Source organism: Myotis yumanensis, unplaced genomic scaffold (genome assembly GCF_028538775.1).
Source record: "Myotis yumanensis isolate MYYU_CA2020_CCGP unplaced genomic scaffold, mMyoYum1.0.hap1 SCAF_6, whole genome shotgun sequence".
Lineage (NCBI taxonomy): Eukaryota > Metazoa > Chordata > Mammalia > Chiroptera > Vespertilionidae > Myotis > Myotis yumanensis.
Window position 1 is genome coordinate 73,245,373 of NW_027223757.1, and position 20,525 is coordinate 73,265,897.

At 40.4% G+C, this 20,525-nt stretch overlaps 1 protein-coding gene across 20 annotated transcripts in view; it reads left to right on the plus strand.

Annotated features, from left to right (window-relative positions):
• The window catches only part of DST (dystonin), a 432,285-nt gene extending 412,797 nt beyond the window's left edge, over nt 1-19,488 (plus strand). For 8 of the 20 annotated variants that reach the window (XM_070418341.1, XM_070418347.1, XM_070418342.1 and 5 more), the window contains 12 exons: nt 1,656-1,785; nt 3,825-3,988; nt 4,872-5,034; nt 6,304-6,458; nt 6,638-6,712; nt 8,141-8,158; nt 10,839-10,956; nt 12,241-12,312; nt 13,237-13,436; nt 13,838-13,948; nt 17,239-17,362; nt 18,455-19,488. In XM_070418341.1, the coding sequence (XP_070274442.1) occupies nt 1,656-1,785; nt 3,825-3,988; nt 4,872-5,034; nt 6,304-6,458; nt 6,638-6,712; nt 8,141-8,158; nt 10,839-10,956; nt 12,241-12,312; nt 13,237-13,436; nt 13,838-13,948; nt 17,239-17,362; nt 18,455-18,717 (1,593 nt within the window). In that variant the 3' untranslated portion in view covers nt 18,718-19,488. The remainder of the gene's footprint in view (nt 1-1,655; nt 1,786-3,824; nt 3,989-4,871; nt 5,035-6,303; nt 6,459-6,637; nt 6,713-8,140; nt 8,159-10,838; nt 10,957-12,240; nt 12,313-13,236; nt 13,437-13,837; nt 13,949-17,238; nt 17,363-18,454) is intronic. The other 12 variants (XM_070418345.1, XM_070418349.1, XM_070418355.1 and 9 more) reach the window with 3 other exon arrangements.
• The last annotated feature ends 1,037 nt before the right edge of the window (nt 19,489-20,525 follow it).

The following is a 20,525-nucleotide window of genomic DNA, read 5'->3' on the forward strand; positions in this document are numbered from 1 at the left end:
GGTTTCTAATTCTACCACTGCCTTAAAACTTCTCACAGATAACTGAACTTTGACGGTCTCTCCTCTTTATCTGTTATCTTCCCAAAACTCTTTCCTTTTTGGCCTCTATGAAGTTACACTCATGGGCACTGTCTCAGATTGGCTCCACCCCTGCCCCCCTGCCTCTCACATTCTAAGTGGCAGTTCTATACTCCATTCATCTCTTTCCCCCTCTCTCCCTCTCTCCCTCTCTCCCTCTCTCCCTCTCTCCCTCTCTCCCTCTCCCCTTATCCCCCTCTCCCTCTTTCTCTGATCTCACCCTTCCTGGTTTCATTGCTCCATGTTTGCATTTTCTACTATCTGCTGCTGTGAACATCTCCCGAGATGTCCACCGTCAGAACTCCAAATATGCAGCTATATCATCTTACTCAAAAAAATCATTTCTTGCCCCAGCTGGTTTTGCTCAGTGGATAGAGTGTCAGCCTGCAGACTGAAGGGTCCCAGGTTCGATTCTGGTCAAGGGCACATGCTCAGGTTGCAGGCTCTATCCCCAGTAGGGGGCGTGCAGGAGTCAGCCAATCAGTGATTCCCTCTCATCATTGATGTTTCTGTCTCTCCCTCTCTGAAATCAATAAAAAATACATATTTTAAAAAGTCATTTCTCCTGTATATCCTGCCTGTTTTAAACTCTGAAATGATGGGCAAAACACTAACCTTGATCTGTTTGCTTGTTAGTTTAATTTACATTTACAAAGAGAAACGTTGTGTCGGCTTAGCTGGTTAAGCAGTGAACATTGCCATTATTATTTTAATAAAAAGATAAGGTGTTGGTGTCTGTCATGGCCCTGCACTGTCTCAGGCCATATTCTCTGTGATCAAAGGCATTAAAGTGATCAGAATTCTCTAGTGTAACAAATATTCCAGAAATGTGTCACTTTTCACGGTCATCTGCCTCCTCCTTTCCCCATCCTTTTTCACTGCAGCCTCTGCCTTTGCTGCATAGTCCAGATAGAGGAATGCATATAATAATAATTATATATATAACACTGACAATATAGTCAACACAAATAATAAGCCTAAGGAGACAAGGTAAGAAATGGCAAGATAGTCAGACCTTTTAAATATTAACTTTAACCTGAATAATGTTTACCCTCCTTGGCAAAGCATACTCATTGACAGAAATATTTAAACATATCCCCATTTAATGTGGATGCTTTTTGTCACTGTATATCACAGCCATCTTAAATATATAGGTGAAGTGTGCCACGGAAGAGTCTTAGGGGCCACCCCAGTGAACTAGTTCCTTTGCAGACAAATGCTCACTTTAAGATCCTTTGAAGAGCGTGGACACTTGATTCTGGCTGGTGCACACACAGGTTACGCTATTCACACAGCCGCTCCCATGTGTGGTTTTCAAATGACAACCAACTGCTTTTGTAATACTGGAATTACTTAGCAGCTATAACATTTTATAGTCTTTAGGAATGAGTAAATGCTATGTCATGATGGTTTAGTTCTCCTATTCCCTCCAGCCCCCCTAAAGATAAAACACGATGATCTATTTGTTTTTCAGAAATAATAGAGTGGTCCTTTTATCCTGTTGTTTTTAGTTCATTTCTAAAGGTGGCTTTCTCTGGCATACTTGTATTTAATTGATATAAATTCTTGCATTTCAGACCTTCATGGAGGAAATGACCAGAAAACAGCCTGATGTAGATAAAGTTACTAAAACCTACAAGAGGAGAGCAGCTGATCCTTCCTCGTTGCAGTCCCACATTCCCGTCTTGGATAAGGGGCGAGCAGGAAGTAAGCCGTGGCCAAGTTCTTTAAAATGACAATGGTGAAGCAAGGAAGTTGGCTTTTTCTTTTGTTTTGGTTTATTGTTTGAAGTTTTGGAGCAATTGGTGATTCTATAGGAGCTCTCTGTTCTAAAAGGTTTTCTTCAAAGAATACTTGGGCTCAAATTTCATAGCCACTTATTTTAAAATAAAGAAAAAGACACGTCCAGGTCAGAATGTACAAGTTCATTGGCTTGAAGTCTATCTTTTCAATTAGCTAGAAGAAACTGAAAAGTTTGCAAGAAGAACAGAAATCATCAGCCCCTTTGAATTGTCTCGTTTTGCTTCTGTTAGTGTTATGCCCAGATTTCAGGATCCCCAAAAGACCACACCAGGGAGCCAGCCGAGTCTGATGCAAAAGCAGAGTCTTTTATTCAAACCCGGGTTTGGCTCCCCTACCCTCTTTACCGACGCAGCGGCAAGTGGCAAAGAGAGGGCTAGCCCAGTGGGAAGAGGAGTTTTATAGGGGGGTGGAGTAAGGGGAGGAGAGGGAACTATGGGCCCTGCCTATTGGCCAGGCGCAAGTCGGTGTCTCGTTACACAGGATGTGGTCATATCTATGGTGCGCACTTCCCTTGATTGTCATTGGTTAGTTTAAAGAAATCCTGGGTGTGGCTAGCAGAGGCTTGGGCTTCTGGGAAGAAGCCTTGCCGAGCACACGGCTGCCCAAAAATGGAGGACCCAGGGTAAGATGGAGGGCATAGTCCTCGCCCTTTCAATAGAAATAACCTTAGAGTGGAATGGAACAGAAATGGCCATGACCTGGATAAAGTTCCTGACTTATCTGTTCAGTAGTGACCAGCAATCTGATAGATTTTGCCCATGTTTGTATGACTGCAGGCTACCTTGACCCAATGAAGTAACATTAAAAAAAATAATAGCTAGCTTGGAGAATATTTTTAAAAAGAACAATTTATATCATCCATATGTATATTTCTGAATGGTGCTATGATTTAAAAAAATGGTTTCAGATCTATTGTAGTTACTGTGTTGCACAAGGAGGCAAAGCAACAAAGTGGTAAAGAACTCTGGAGACAGACTCCTTAGCTGTCCTCATCACTCAGCAACTGGGAAATGTAACCTTCGACAAGTTACTGAGTTCTCTCTGTTAGCCTCAGTGTTTTCATCTGTAAAAGGGGATAATTATAACCTCATTGGACTGTGGTGAGGATTAAATGAGCTAATGTTCCTGAAGTGCTTAGCATACTTTCTGGCAGATAGTTAAATGCTCCATAAATATTAGCTATTGATATTCTGACATGTGTAAAGCCCTATGGGAGTTAGGAATTCTGGGCAAATCCCAGATGGACAGCAACTTCCTATATGACCTGAAGCCACAGTAATTTTTCTAAGCCACAGTTAACTATTTAGTGAGGAAAATGTGTTGAGAAAATTGTTCTGTGAAGTTGTAGACATTGGTGAAAAATAGCCAGAAAGAGGGAGAAAACTTTAGTGAGGCGGCAAGTTGTGTGTGAGACCACATGGGAAACACAGTGTCAGTGGGAAACGGACTTGGGTGAAAGCTAGTGTCCTACTTCCACATTGGATTGGAATTGTTCAGTATCTCGCTCTGACTCTAATGGATGCCCAGTATCTCTTGCCCTCATTTGCCCTCACCTGTCCTGCTTTCAGCCTTATTCTCTGCGAAGGGCAACTAGGTTTATGTAACTGATTCTGACTATTCTCACTACCCTGGGAGATTTCTGTTATCATGCCTTAACAAAGAGATGCCTTAACCAAGAAAAGGGTCACAACGTACTTCATTCTCATTGAAATGGCATGAGTTTGAAGCTCAAAACTGTCTTAAGCATACATTTATTGAGAGATCTTTCCAATACTTAAATGCACCTGCCATTGATATTAGGCATCATCTAAACAGGGTATTTCTCGCTGTGCTACCCAAGAATGAAGTTGATTCAGCCTTAGCTAGGAACAAATAAAGGCCAAACCTTATCCTATTTCAGAAGCCTGGAAACTGCCGTCCTAACTCAAGTTTTATTTTAACAGGAAAACGCTTCCCAGCCTCCAGCTTATATCCCTCTGGGTCACAGACACAAATTGAAACCAAGAATCCCAGGGTCAACTTACTGGTGAGCAAATGGCAGCAAGTCTGGCTCCTCGCATTGGAAAGGAGAAGGAAGCTTAATGACGCCTTGGACAGACTAGAGGAGGTGAGAACCTCGCATGTACATTCCGCACTGTATTGTCATTTGCTCTGTTTACTGGGACACATTGCCAACGTCTTGATTTTTCAACTTTCCTGATAATACTTAAGCAAACTCTTGCTATTTGAGTGTGTATATTACTTCTAAAATTAATACCACGAGTATGTACATTTATGTTGGGGGAGAAATGTGATATATGGAACTGGGACTTAGGGAAGCAATAAAGTGAAAAAATAATATGTTTCAACATAATCAGAAACTGACTCAAGAAAAGATCTAGCCCTGACTGGGTGACTCTGTTGGTTGGAGCATCGCCCCCTGCACCAAAAGGTTGCAGGTTCGATCGCTACGGGAGGCAACTCATCAATGGTGAGGATTTAAAAAAAAAAACCACACAAGATCTAGCTTGACATATGTTTGCTTGGTGGTATTAACTAGCAAATATAACCATTTATAATTCAGATATTTTCCTTATAGTCATTCTTTGATCTGAGAGTTAGGGTTTCAGATTGTGAAACTGGGCCATTGTTAGCAGTCTAGGGGAGTGCCAGTTGCAGACAGTGAGTTGTGCTGCTGAGCTGGGCCTGCTGCCCAGTGGGCACAGAACTTACCCGTGGCGTGACTTTGGCACTGTCAGGAATTTTCAGTTTGACTTTTTTTGGGAGTTTGATTTTCCCCTGTATTTGTAAAGAAAAGCCAGAATGACCACAGTGACAGTAATACACTTTACAGAAAAAAAATTTTTTTCTGTGTCTCCTTTGTTAGGTTATACCTTTCTTTGAAGTGGGAAAGATACCTGTATTACCTAGAGGCTCATTAAAAATAACTTCCTTCATATAAGCGATAGCTTGAGCATTAACTCCACCAAAATATCTTCTGCCCTTTTCAGCTGAGGGAATTTGCTAACTTTGATTTTGATATCTGGCGCAAAAAATACATGCGATGGATGAACCACAAGAAATCTCGGGTGATGGACTTCTTCAGGAGAATTGATAAAGACCAGGATGGGAAAATAACCCGGCAAGAATTTATTGATGGCATTCTTTCCTCAAGTAAGTCCCAAGAGAAGTGACTGAAATGGATATAATTTTTAAAGAAAACAAGCACAGTTTAAAATTGTGGGGCCAGTAAACTCGTGTTACTGATAAAGCTTCACCTTTAAACTTGGCTATGAGGTCACCACTCTCAAAAAAAAAAGTGCCTTTGGTAAAATTTATGGCTTTGGAGTCAGACACCCTTAACTAATTGTGTTTCCTCACACCACTGAAGCTGTGTCCTCATTAGTATAATAAAGTTAATAAAATGTGATTCTTAGATTGTTTGTGTTGCCTGGCATAATGGAAATCAGCAAGCCAGTCTCTCTTCCTTTTGTTTCTGATTGACATTCTGAGCTAACATTATCACTAGTAGGAATTAGAACTCTTTCATATAAACGTTGGCAGGTACACATCATCCTCTTGTTTGATGGTCTGGTCATGTGTATATGATAGCTCTGGCACATATTACTGGAAGTCATTCTTAAAGTAAATTGCATATAAATTATTCCTTAAGCAAAGTGGTAGTTGAAACATTTGAAATTTGCTAATATTGAATAGTTATCAACCTAGAAAAATAGCAATTTCAAATGATTCACCCTAGTAGTAATTAAAGATAAATTTAGATCATATATGTGTGTGTGTGTGTGTGTGTGTATAGTGATTTCGTTTGTTATTATATAAATCAATTTTTTAAAAATATTTTAATATATTTTATGACCCTGATAATTTAATCAACCACATTAAAATTAAAATGTACAACTGAGAATGTCTTAAGGTGGAATTAAGTTATACTACCTACTATTTTTTTAAAGACGTCTTTTTATAAAACGTTATAGTAAGTAGCAGGTCTTATAAAGTTTAATTGGGAATATCGTGTGGCTTATACTGCGAATATCTTAACTATCACTTATATGTGGAATCTAAAGAGTCAACCTCATAGAAACAGAGAAGAGTGGTTGGCAGGTTCTGGGGGAATGGGAAGAGGTTGGTAAAAGGATGCAAACTTTCAGCTCTAAGATGAATAAGGCCTGAGGACCTCATGTATGACATGGTGACTATAGTTGAAAACACTGTATTGTATAACTGAGAGTGGTCCTTAAATGCTCTCTCACACACACATAAAAGATAAATACATATGTGAGGCAATAGATATGTTAGTTAACTAGATAGAGGAATTCTTTCCCTGATATATACAAATATCAAATGATTACAATGTACATTGTAAATGTCTTACAACCTTGTCAAGTAAGTAACACTACTTGCTGTTGTTTTGAAAATATGTAGAGTTCCCTACCAGCCGCCTGGAGATGAGCGCAGTCGCAGACATCTTCGACAGAGACGGCGATGGCTACATTGACTACTATGAATTTGTAGCCGCCCTTCACCCAAATAAGGATGCATACAAACCTGTCACCGATGCTGACAAAATCGAAGATGAGGTACTCACTATCTTCCCACTTCTTGCAGCAACATGACTGCACAGTGTGTTCTGCCAGATCTCATGCACAGTTCATGCAGCCCTTTTATTTATTTCCATGTTTAGCAGTTGGTCAGGGTATTGCGAATTCATTATGTAATAATAACATTAAAGTGGATATCTCATTATTGTTTTTGGCAGGTGACGAGGCAGGTAGCTAAGTGTAAATGTGCAAAACGATTTCAAGTTGAACAGATTGGAGACAACAAATACAGGGTAAGTTTTCAAAGTAACTTTATAGTTCTTTTAAAGCATAAAACTCAAAATTTGTTTGTAATTTGATCTGCATTGTTTTCTAGGAGTGCTAATTATTTATTTTTACCTCATATAAAAATTGAATGGTGTATGACTTTCTAACTCTCATCATTTTAAATTACATAAAAATAGCATGCATTTTCTATATATGGACGTACCTTTAACATGTACGTTCCCTTTAAGAAGAAAAATATTTGCAGAAAAACACATTACTTATATTTATATTGCTTCATATGACTTTACTAAAGGCCCGGTGCATGGATTCGTGCACCCGTGGGGTCTCTTGGTGTGACCTGCAGGGATTGGGCCGAAACTAGCAGTCCAACATCCCCCAAGGGATGGAGTAGTGTGCGAAGCGGCAGGCAGCTGGGGAGGAGCCCGAGCCTAGGCCCGGTGCCACACCGCTCCTGCTCATCCCGGCCCCACCGCGCCCGCCACCACCTCCGCTCAGTAGGCTCGCTGCCACTCCACTGTGGTCTCTGCACACCCGTCCTAGGGCAATGCTGGTGCGCCCATGACCAACAAGCAGCTGTGGGTTCGTGCCCATTCATTCCTGATGCCAGTCCCGATCCCGGTCCTAGTCTGGATGGGGGAGGGGCGCGCAGGGGGAGTGTCCGTGGGAGAGGCTCACATGGCCGCAGCTGCACTCACCAGCCATGAGCCAGGCGTCTGGCACCTGTTGGTCAGCTGAGTGGTGCTCCCGCTGTGGGAGCTCATTGACCACCAGGGGGCAGCTCCTGTGTTGAGCGTCTGCCCCCTGGTGGTCAGTGCACATCATAGCGACCTGTGGAATGGTTGCTTAGGCTTCTATATATATAGATAACCTATTTTATATGATTACAGGTAAGTTTTCATCTTTTCAATAATAAAGCTATTCCAGGCCAGAACAACAAAATTAAAAATGTCTAATTTTTATAAAATGAAAAAGAGGCAATGTTTTCCACTTGTATGGTAGTATACCCTTTTATTCAGAATCTCAATTACTTGGTTCACCTTCCTGAAAACAATTACTTGAAGACCAATGTGACTTCATCACTCTTTCTCATTTTTGGAATGTAGTAGCTAGATAGAAAATGTGCCAGGTATCCCCTAATACGGTATATTACTTACAAATGAAACATTATTTATTTTTATTTTTATATTTACATATTGAAAAATATTCATCTAAGTATTTGAATTTTTAGTTTAAATTTGAAACCCAAAGATTTTCAGGAAATTTACATAGGGAATTTTCTGATTATTGGGTTTGAAGTTGGATACCTGCACATCTCTAAACTAGATGCTATATCCAGAAGCCCTGAGTGTGAGAGTGTGTGTATTCTAGAGCCATATAGAAAGTTTCCTGTTGAACTAATTATATCTTTCTTCCATTTTTCATTTTTTTATCAGTTCTTCCTGGGAAATCAGGTATAATTCAGTGGAATGTATTCGCAAGTTCCCAATGATTTTTTTTAAACTTTAATTCATAGTCATTAAAGCTTGCCATGGCCAATCTTTCCCATGCTGCCCCCCTAGCTACTACATTGTTGGTTGGCGTGGTGGTTCTGTAAATGCTATAAGGGTCCTTGATCCAGGATCCCTTTTTGCCTTGTGTCTCAAATGAGGAGATTACTTTTAAGCAAACCAGATAATGAATTGTGGCTTGGCTGGTTACAGTGTTACAAATGCCATTTTCAGTTCCCATTGTTGATAATACTATTAGCATAGGGTTTATGCCAGTACTCATGGAACACACATTTCTACACAGCTTCGTTGGTGTTTACCACTGAGGATGTGTGGTTCACAGTGGCTAGAGAAGGATCAGCATCAGGCAGAGACACAAAGACAGGGTATGGAGAGGCCTCAGCGGCACTCAGCCACAAATAATGTGTCCTCTCCAAAGCACATATTGTCCATTTGTCCTAAATCAATTTAGAACTTTGCATCCTATGAGTAGAAATTTTAACCCTGGAGGTTTTGAATGTTGTAATTCCTTTTGAGAAAATGTATCTCTTGTAACTTATAAAATCTTAGTCACAATTTATGCCATTTTGACCTCACATTTAAGTCAGTATATAAACTGTGTAGTGGTACTGCACATAAGAATTTTAGAACTAAAGACAAGAGCAATCATGTTTTGATTGAAACAAGGAGGATGTTTTTTTACTATGTGCTTTTGGAAAGAGCGGTGCTATAGTACCTGACCATATCATATTAGTTATTACTCTGCCTCGTAGTTTTAAGCCCGTATTACATCTTAAACTTCAAATTATCTACGATCCCCACTTATTCAATCACATAATCGTTTCAAATAGAAATGTTTAGTTAATTTGAATAGAGGTTTTTAAAACTTCTATATGTTATAATACATAAAAATTTAGTTTCTATTCTTGTTATTTGGAGTAGCAATTAAGATAGCATCATTTATTTGCAGAAAGGATTAAATACCTCAAAAGGTTTTCTTTCATTGAAAGCACAAAGAACAGCATTAGTCTATTTTTTCTTGTCTCATAATTTGGCTCTTGGGAGAATTAAGGAAATTCTGAAGACAATGTTAGATAATGTCTTCTCAAATTAAAATTTAAAATCATCTGTTTATTAAAATTGAAATTTCACATGTGTAAAGTACTTCAGGCAGTTCCTTAAAACTTTTGTTTTGAATGTAATCCTGGACCAAAAATGTCTGGTCTAATTATCTGGTTACTTAAGGGTAATTTTCTTTCAATCCCCTCCTTTCCCTTTGCTTATCAGCAGCACCAGATTTTTTTCCTAACAAAATAAGTATATATATATTTTTTTATTTTTTACACTTCAAGTACATTATAGGAATAGGTTCAATGATAGAAAAGTTAAATCTCAAGGCTTAAAAATTGACTTAGAATTTGCAATATAAAAAGGGTTGATGTAAAGCGCATGAGTTCCTGCTGGTGCATTTTACATGCCTCTGAGGTCCTTCTGAGTTTCAGGGTCTTGAATGGTTGGCTTTGTTTTAGGGTTCACTTCCTGAAACTCAGTGGTTCAGCATATTGAAGGGTAGCAGATTGTTTCTACTTAAAATTTTCTGTTTATCCATCATGAGGCTAGGCAAATAGTCAAAGTCGCAATTGTATTTTACCTGCCTTAAAAAAAAAATAAGCTACGTATGTTTAATTGACTGTTCATTTTGCTATGGTATCTGCTGGGTTGGCAGCCGTGAAATTCAATATGGTGCTTTTTATAAGTTGGATATGAGCCTATTAGAAATGATTTAAAAGTTTAAAATTATTTCTCATGGGCTTTCAAAACAAATCAACCTTGTGATCAGAAACTACGTGTAGTCTAGACATGTATTCAGGACTTGCAGAATTTATAGCATATCCAAGTGATTGGAGATCCGTGGAAAGGGCAAGACAAAGATGACTGCTTATTACAGTCAGCAGTTATGGTACAAACAGTTTGAAGAGAAAGTCTTTTAGATTTGAAAGCTGTATCATTAATGTGCCAGTGACTGTTCTAATGTTACAGTAATATAAAATGGCACATTCGTCCAGTCTTTAACAAATGGGTTTACCAGGTTATTAGCGATGCAGAAATTTTATTTGACTGTGAAATATTTATTGGTTACGTTCATTTACTACTTTATCACCTTATGAGTTTATGAAGATTTCTCCCACAGATTTCAATGACAAAGTTTTAGCGTAAGAGGAGGTTTTAATGAAGAAGAATCAGAGTTTACTACATCTTCTTTAGGATCATCTTGCTTTGTATAAACCCTGGGCAAGTGGGCCCGTGCTTATTTTCATGGCTGTTTGATTTCTAGAAACATGTTTCAATCACCACTTTACTAATGTATCTGTCATAAGAAAGAAAAATCATTTTTAGAAGAAATCTTCCATATTCTACTTGATAACCTTTGTTATCTTTTTTTCAAACTACTTCCTTTGGGCTAAATCAGCATGCAGCAGCCTAACGCAGATCATTACACACGCCTTTTTCTGAGATTTTACTAATCGCTGTGAACTAAGCAAAACGTTAAAGTTGGTTGCTTACGCTACTGCAGATCACACACTACCCATCAGTGTAGAATGAGTAGTGACAATTAGAGGGTCTTCTTTCTTCATCTTCACAGTTTGGAGACTCCCAGCAACTGCGACTGGTCCGAATCCTGCGAAGTACCGTGATGGTTCGCGTCGGAGGCGGGTGGATGGCACTGGATGAGTTCTTGGTGAAAAACGATCCTTGCAGGGGTAAGGAGATACCTTTGTTGAGATAATAACACCATAAAAGGATGTTGATTTTGTATTCGTTTCTAGCAACAAAAACATGCTCAGGTATAATTTTGGTCATTTATTTACAATAGTGCTTCACATTGGTCTGTCAGCCTGAAGTGTCCAGAGAACTTGTGGCAGTCATTAAACCATGTTCTTCTTGTTGCTTTTTGAACTCTCTGGATAAACATGGGACTGGAGGCAAGAAATACTAGATTTCCTTTCTGAGATGATCCCATCTGCAATTTTCAAAATGAGCAATTGCACCAACCAGGGGAAGGAATTCATCTCTCATTAAATAACAAAATAGGAGGGGAAAGAAATTGAGGTGATGGATACTGAAGATACTGGCTAGTGAAAGTTTAAACATGAAATTTTTTATGCAATGGTGGAGATGACGAAAGCAGTACTTAAAGATTAAAAAAGCAAGAACTGATAACCCAACTCTGACTTTGAAGTGGCAGAACATTAAAAATAGAGACATAAACTATAGCTCTCGCCATGTCTGCCAGCCTAAGAGCCCTGGATCAGCTTTTAATTTTTCTTATTTTCCAGATCCTGTTGTCAATTTTTGAATCCCTTATTGATTCACCTTACAAGTGGTCATTTGATTACCGTTTCTAGTTAGCTCCCATGGACTCATCAGTAGGCCCATTTTTCTTTGAAAAAGACAAAAAAGACTTTTGTGCTTTTCTTGAACCCATTTTAATCCCTTTAAACAAACAAGAACAAATGTTGGTGCCAGCACTATCAGGCTACCAGGTGGGAGGTCATGGTTCCCCCAGTGGGCTCCTGGTTACCTTGCTGCCACTGAAGACACAGGTGTGGTGGGTGAGATCCTCTGTGGTCAGCAGGCCTCTCTGCCAAGGCCACCGTAGGATGATCACACAGCCATACGTAGGAGCTCTGCTGTCTACAAGTCAAAAGGTGTAAAATTACACAATTTTCCTTTTTGTTTCGTATTTTGAAAACAATGCAGCCTAAGGTAATGTAGTTCCTTTTATGAAACAAAGAGATTGGAACGTGCGGTGTTCTGTTGGGTTGCTTAGGAAAGTTGGTGTGACTGTGCAAAGCCTTCTAAATACATTTTTCTTATTGAGTCAAACCTTTGAGTGCTTCTCCTGATGCAACTTTTCTCCTAAATGTGTGCCAAAGGCCGGACCTGAGCACCCCTTTGCATATTCAACTACTGACTGTACTTTGTTTCTTTTCCTGCTAACAGTATTCTTTAATGTGATTGATCTCCTGTGTCATTTTTTCTAGTTCATCATCATGGGACTAAAATGTTACATTCGGAATCAAACTCTTCAATTACTACTACTCAGCCTACTATAGGTTGGCAACCCCTCTCCTTGCCTCTCCCCTCTTACCTTTTCTCTTCCCTACTTTTACATTCCTGCTTTAATTATTTGTTTTAAAATAACACGCTTCATCCATTGCGTATGGCTTACGTCATATCCAACTGAGCTGGTGCTTCCAAACGTAAAGTCTGAACGTTGCACACACTTGCAGTGTGTTGCAAGCGTAGGTGATGTGTAAGTGATCAAGCACATGCTAACACGCTGCATCGGGTTCTCGTGGAGTGTTCTCCGTGCACACATGTGTTCGTATGAGTGTGGCATCACTGATGACCTCCCGGATCCCTGGGTCTGGTGTTTGTTATTGCATGTTGGTAAAAGAGAGCTTTTCAAAGCATAAAATAAAAATACTAGCTGCTTCATTCCAGTGAAAAAACTGAGTTTCAGTGTCGTCATCATAATTAACAAGCCATCTGTCCTTCTGTGTAACTCTATTGTTGGATTAATCCCAAAGTTAAAATACTGGCATTCTCCTTACCTCAGCAGTACATGCAAAAGGCACAGTCCCTGCTTGACTGGCTTGTCCTCTCAGTGTGCAGAAAGGGTCATGAACCCATGTGGGCATCAGTAGCTGGTGGATTAACAATATTTTAGCATGAGCTTTCCATTTTCATGCTGACTCTTTCTTTGATAGTGGTTATTCTGGCTGGTGTCTGGTGTTAGAATAAACACACTTTTTCTTTTCTTTCCCAAACTGACTTGTATCCAAAAGGAATGCATTGTAACGGAATGCATTCGCCTTTTTGTTATGCTGAGTTGGAGTTGGCATGGAAAAAGATGTCCTCAAATCCTCAGCGTAATCGGTGGCGCCAGGTGGTCGTTCTTCCCATAAATGATTGAGCGCCTCTTGTTTTCCTTCCTCTTCTGTTTTGTGTGCCTCGTTGTGTGTTATGCGATCCAGCGAAAGGAAGGACAAACATGGAACTTCGGGAGAAGTTCATTTTAGCAGACGGTGCCAGTCAGGGTATGGCTGCTTTCCGACCCCGCGGCCGAAGATCTCGGCCTTCATCGCGTGGAGCTTCTCCCAACCGATCAACATCTGTGTCCAGTCCGGCTGTCCAGGCGGCCTCCCCGCAGGTCCATGCCACCAGCACACCCAAGGTAGGACTCGGGTGGGAAATGTATTCCTCCTCCCGTGCAATCAGTGTCTTGAGTATACTTCTGAATGTTGTAGGACCCTAGAATCTGTGAGCTTTCTCCATTATGTTCCTTCTCACAATATGGCAAATGAAGGATGATTCTTATTTTTTTAAATATATGCTTTTTCCCTATGGCCCCTGTAGAGACTGGGAGCTGCTTTTGTTACCTTTCAGATTGGTTTTTCTTTGTGAAGCTTCATTCATTTTTTTGGTTGTGTATGATTTGCCATCAGATCTTTCCACGTATTTTTAATTATTATTGTTCTTACTGTGAAATGTGAGTCTTTGCTATGAGTATCTCTTTCTGTGGCTTTGTGTTTTACCTGCTATCCTTTACGTTTGATTTGCCATTGTTCCATACAGATCCTCCATCCTTTAACACGCAATTATGGTAAACCATGGTTGACAAACAGCAAAATGTCAACTCCTTGTAAGCCAGCAGAGTGCTCAGACTTTTCCGTGCCATCTGCAGAGGTATCGTAAGGCCCCAGATTTCAGTCTAACAGCCTTTCGTTGAAACTATCACCCACTAACATTGCTTTAACTCTCCCTTAATATATGTACTTTTGATTACTGCTATGTCTTTTTTAAAAAAATATATTTTTATTGCTTTCAGAGAGGAAGCGAGAGGGAGAGAGAGATAGAAACATCAACGATGAGAGAGTATCATTGATCGGCTGCCTCCTGCACACCCCCTACTGGGGATCGAAACTGCAACCCGAGCATGTGCCCTTGACTGGAATTGAACCCGGGACCTTCCAGTTCCCAGTCCAATGCTCTATCCACTGAGCCAAACCAGCTAGGGCACTGCTATGTCTTTTTAATAGACTTGTATAAAATAAATATCAACCCACCAGTTCTTGGAAGATATGAAAGTAAAAGGTTAACAGAAAAGACAGATTTTAGATTTTTCTCCTTGTATAATGTCAGTTTAACATAGCCACACCTGCAGGTTCTGTACCTTATACTTAATTTTAATTTTGTCTCTTGGGAGAGTGAAGTACAAGAGATTATATCCAGACTTAAGTAAAGTTTCTTTTAAAGCTGATGGTATGCTTTTGCTTCTAGAGATAAGAAATGCAACCAATCCCCTTTAGGTGAGAGTGAGAGGCAGTGTCATATGCAAGAGAAATCACTTAACTAAAATAATTTTCATTGAGTGTTCACTATAGGCAAGGTCTTTTTGAATGTCTGTTATACTTATTTCTGCCCCAAACACTGGGTGGGTGAGACATAAGAGCAGGGGCAAACAATTATGTGTCATTTACAAAAGGTACATATCTTTATTGGACTTCAATGGCTATTATTATTCAAGCAAGCTCTAGCTTTTTTAATATGGCATGATATATGGGGATACAATATTTAGGTGATACAAAATTTGCCAAGATTAGATCCTTTACATTCAAGTGAAAGTCAACCATATATCTTTTAAAGGAACTTCTCTGTAAAATGACCAACATAGGCACCAAATAAGCACATGTTTGATTAGAAAAAACCCACAATCATTAGGGGGAGAAATCTATTCTAATAAAAGGGTAATATGCTAATTAGACCAGATAGATTGGTCATCTTCCGGACGTCCTTCTGGACAAAGCTACAGTGGTGGGGGCTGAGGCAGAGGCGGTTAGGGATAATCAGGCCGGCAGGGGAGCAGTTAGGGGGCGATCAGGCAGGTAGGCAGGTGAGCAGTTAAGAGCCAGCGATCCCGGATTGTGAGAAGGATGTCCAACTGCCGGTTTCAGACATCCCCCCAAGGGGTCCCAGATTGGAGAGGGTGCAGGCCGAGCTGAGGGATTCCTCCCCATCCTCCTCCCCGTGCACGAATTTTGTGCACTGGAGCTCTAGTCCCTAAATAATGTCTTTTGAGTTGAAGGAAGTATTTCAGGTTAAAGGCCAGAATCCAAGTATGAAAGTGATATGCTTTAGAAATCCCTTTATGCTTTTGATAACACTTTCTGGTCTATTATTTAATCCTCACATCAGTAATAAAACTTAGGCAGGGAAACTGTTGTTTCCCTCATGCCTCAGATGGAAATAACATTAATTATAGGGGTAGAAATGGGGCAGAAACAACTCATTCTTCAACTCCTCCTCATTCCCCAGCCCCTCATTTGCACTCCTCCTCCTAAGTGAGAAGCAGTAGTATCATAACATCTAGAGGTGTCTGTCACTCATGATGGATCTATTGTAGCAAAAACTGAGACCAGTTCAAGGAACCTCAAGCAACATGTTTGCTTTAAATATTTTGAGCTGCTATGTTAGTTCAAAATTTTAAAGAGTAGAGACTCCTCAAATCAAAGTCTAAGCATGCTAATTTTGACTAAAAGAAAACTGTTTTATTTCATGTAGGCTCATCAGATAAAAAAACAACAACAAACAAACAAACAGACAAAACAACAGTGTACCTTTATAGAAGGGCTTTAAAGGTAGGGTTTAGAACAATTCAAAACAACCAAGGCATTCTGAGAATAACGCTTTGGGTCTTCCGTGGTAATGAATTCTGCTACCTTTATAATTGTGGGTCTTTACTCTTTTATGGATAATTGAGATATTCTTAGTTAGGAATTTAACTAGATCAGAGATGTCAGATCTTGGGCAAATCACTTCCCTCCTTCAGCCCTCATTTTTCACATTTGTAAAAAAAAATTGTGATTAGATGAGTGGGAAGATTAATTGTGGTTATATGTCTGAAAATATTTTGAAAACCTAACTATTATATGTATTGAAGTCATATATAAATTCTATACTTATATATATGCATAGAATACATATGTAAAATATATGTATAGAATATATATGTATGGATACACATGTAAATGAATTACAAATATTACGTTAATATTACAGATTTGTAACCCTGGTGTATCAAAAGGTCTTACATATGCTTTATTAAACATTTATAACTATTTAATAAACAGTTCATTTTTTTAATGCACACATCATTTGGATTCATTTCTTTCAAATAGCTCCCTTTGAGTTCATCAAGGAATATGACAATACCTACACTTCTCAGGAAATTGGTTTATTTTTTTTTTAACTTTCAGAGAATTTTCAAAATATTGTAGTAATCTATAAAAAATGCAGTTGCTTTAGGCTTATGATAAAATTTCAAAGTTTTGATTGCTTTAGACAATCTCTGTGAACTCCTATGAGAATTATAAAAGAATTATCCCCAAACATTGCCTAAGTATTTTGTATGTAAGGACCACAGAAGGTCATGGAGCCAGAAAATGAAGTGGCATTTTACCAAGTTCTAAAACATCACTTTTTTTTCCAGTTAATTTGTTTAAGTGATGGCTATCTCGGCTTTACTTGTTTACTTATTGTTCTATTTCTGTAGGTTTATTTCTGCCTAGTTTCCCAAAAGCGTTGGCTGTAGCAGAGTATCCAAGCACAATTTTTCAGAGCCCCATCTCTTCTCTCTGTACCATGCAATCAGCATCGTTTCTTCAGTATTTCTTAATTCCATACTATTTACTGACAGACTGGAAGATACTAACGTACTCACAGTTTAGTTTGTCTTTTTTCCCCTTACCATCATTTGGGGATCTCCATTTTTGTGTTTCTTCTTCAAAATGGATTCCTTGTCTTTGGAAGGTTCCCTTTGAATTCAGGGAGAGAATAAGGAATTAGTGGAGACAAGCAAGTGAGAACCCCCTACCTCGCTGAAGAGTTCTAGCAGAGGGTTTGCAGCCATCTTTAAAGTGTTGTCGGTGGTGAACTCGAGCAGTATCTTGAAATGTGCTTTCACTGATTGAATACAGGGAACACCAATACAAGGAAGCAAGCTTCGACTTCCAGGATATTTATCAGGGAAAGGCTTCCACTCTGGGGACGACAGTGGCTTGATAACAACTGCAGCTGCCAGAGTCCGAACACAGTTTGCTGGTGAGTATGGTGCATGCCTTTTTTTTTAAATCCTCACCTGAGGATATTTTTTCCATTGATGTTTTTTTTTTAGAGAGACAGAAAGAGACAGAGATGAGTGAGAGAGACACATGGATTGGTTGCCTCCCACACATGCCCTGACCAGGGCCTGGGATTGAACCCACAACTGAGGTATGTGCCCTTGACCTGCAATCAAACCAGAGACGCTTCGGTGCACAGGCTGACGTACTAACAACTGGGCCCCACTGGCCAGGGCGCATGTCTTGCTTTAGTGGCTTTTGAAGTACACTCTGAAGATGGAAGTCCCCTGTCCTCATTAGGAAGAAATTATGAATTGTCATGATGCTGTGTTCTTTTGAAATGACACGTAGCCCCAGTCCTCCAACAAAGGTAGGGGATAAATGAGTCATGGGAGTAGGTGACTAGAAAACCCCTTTTGGAAAGTGCCAGAGAGACATGAGAACAGAAGAAAACTACAATAGTATCCTGCCCCTCTTAGCTGGAAAGTCTTGGTCCTTCTGTCTGCTTGGAAAACGTACTGGGCTCTATGTCAGATGGGTGGAGAAACCCACCCAGACTGGGCCTGACACCAGTGCTTCTCATGTTCTCACAGAAGAGTGAGCCTAACCCCTGGGGTTCTGTGCTCAGCGAGCCTGAAGTTTCTTTAAAGTTTCAAGTCCTTTAAATTCCCATGTGCTTGGAATTACTTGTCCTCGGGCCAAACCTGCACCTAAGAGTTTGCTCCGTGTTTGCACTGCACGCGTCTGGGTATCCACACTACACTTGGGAAAGCACAACCGTCCATTAGAGCTGTGTTCTTTATATCTGTTTGTAGTGAATGGAATCCTCTTTTAAGCCCAAACCTAAATTGTGTTAGTAAGTCCAGCTTTCTGTATATTGCATCTGCTTAGAGGGGGGCTGCCTACCCTTGTGGAATGGAGAGAACCATGAACCCACAGTATTTTCTGAGTGCCCACAAGGTGTCAAGAGAAATCGCTGAGATTCAAGGTGGCATGACGTTTCGGGAGCCTCTTGCAGATGGGACCCATCTCTGCCCTTTAAGGGTGACCCATCTCTGCCCTTTCTCCCCAGATCCCAAGAAGACTCCCAGCCGACCAGGAAGCAGAGCAGGAAGCAAGGCTGGTAGCAGGGCCAGCAGCCGCCGAGGCAGTGATGCGTCAGACTTTGACATTTCAGAAATCCAGTCCGTGTGCTCAGACGTGGAGACTGCCCCCCAAACATACAGACCTTCGCCCCGAGCAAGCTCTCGGCCGTCCACAGCCAAGCCTTCTAAAATCCCTACCCCCCAGAGGAAGTCACCGGCCAGCAAATTGGACAAATCCTCAAAAAGATAGTGCCATTGGTTCCACCAAGGCCCTTCCTTAAGCATTTATTATTTAAGTTTTGAAAGATGTAAAATATGATGTAGAAATTATTGTGAAATATTGCAAGAGGTGAGTTTAAAATTCTGCAGATGGCCTTATTTGTGTATTTGTCTTTTTATTTTATCTGTATAATTTTTTGTCAGATACTCTGGGGTTAAAGTCACATTCTATGTGAGGGGAAGGTAGAGTGTAACATGCACTAACATTTCTGCACTGTAACGTCGGGAGCACACACTAAAATCAGTTCCCGTACCTGCAGGTAAGTCCACATCCTCTAAAGCCACAGCCCTATATGGGTAGCTGACGTTAAGGATACCTCATGACTTTTTCTCGCTTTTGTGGAAACTCCGAAATGGGGAAAGACACACACAAGGGAATATGTCAAGATGATTTTAATGTAAACTAAAAGCTGGAGGGCAGAAAGACAGACACATCCACACCCAGTTCTGTGAGTTGTATCTGACAGAGAACTCCCAGGAAGTTACTCGGAAGCACCCACGAGAGCTATGATGGTCAGGACCCTTGCACCCTTTCTGTGCCATTTCTTCACGTGAGGCCAGAGGTGTCCTGGACGGTAGACCTATTATACTGTAAGAATATCGTTATAAAGTGCATCCATATAACTGTGAGGTTTTCTTTTGCTTGAGTGGACAGTAGCACTTGTATCATTGAACTCATTTTTGTATTAAAGCAATTTTTGCTTGCAGAAAGCTATGAAATAAAACATGTCCCTTAACCACATTGCTATGGAATTAATTTTTTTTCCCCCCCAGGGAAAAATCCGTGTATTTTTTTATGAGCAATATCAATTTGGAGTGACCAAAAGATACTTAAAAATGGGTTTATTTTGATTTCTCATCTGAAATAATCATGTTCTGGTATTATATCTATATTTAATAAATATATACATTTTAACTTATTATGTATACTCACTATAGAAAGATATTAGTATGCATTTAATAAAACATATTCACTTGAACATATGGAATACCTGATTATTTAAACTGAATTTTTTTCTGGCTTTTTGTTGTTGTTGTTTAAAATAAAGGTTATATGTATGATGTATTTTACTAATAGTGTTAACAGGCTAAGCTTGGGGATATCAGCGATATGATATTATAATAACTATATAATAAAAGCACATGAACTACTCATTCTACAAAGCTACACTAATAAAAGAGAAAGATGCAAATTGACCGTACCTCTGTGATGCCCACCAGCCAATTAGGAGTGAGTATGCAGATTAACCCAACAAAGATGGCGGGTTACTTTGCATACGCAGGCGCCAAGCGGCCTGGGTCCTGGATCAGGCGCAAAGCCATGCCCACAGGCTCCCAGGACCATTGCTGGCTGGGAGTCGAGAGTAGCCACCCAGCTTGACAGCAGACAGCAGGGCCTGCTTGGCCGTCACCAGGGCAACCCAGGAGCTGGCAAGCACGGCCCACAGGCAGCACCCAGCAGGGCCTGCTTGGCCATCGCCACAGTGACCCAGGAGCAGGGAAGCATGGCCCACAGGTAGCTCCCAGCATGGCTGTCGCCACAGCAACCCAGGAGCAGGTAAGTGGGGCCACAGGCAGCTCCCAGCACTGCCTGCTTGGCTGTAGTCACAGAGACCCAGGAGCAGGGAAGCGGGGCCCACAGGCAGCTCCCAGCATGGCCTGTTTGGCCGCCACTGGGGTGTGGAGCAGGCAGGTCCCGCAGAGAGCAGTGAACCATGGGGAGTGGGCCTAAGTCGTCAGTAGGACATACCCTGAGGGCTCCTGGATCGGAGAGAGTGC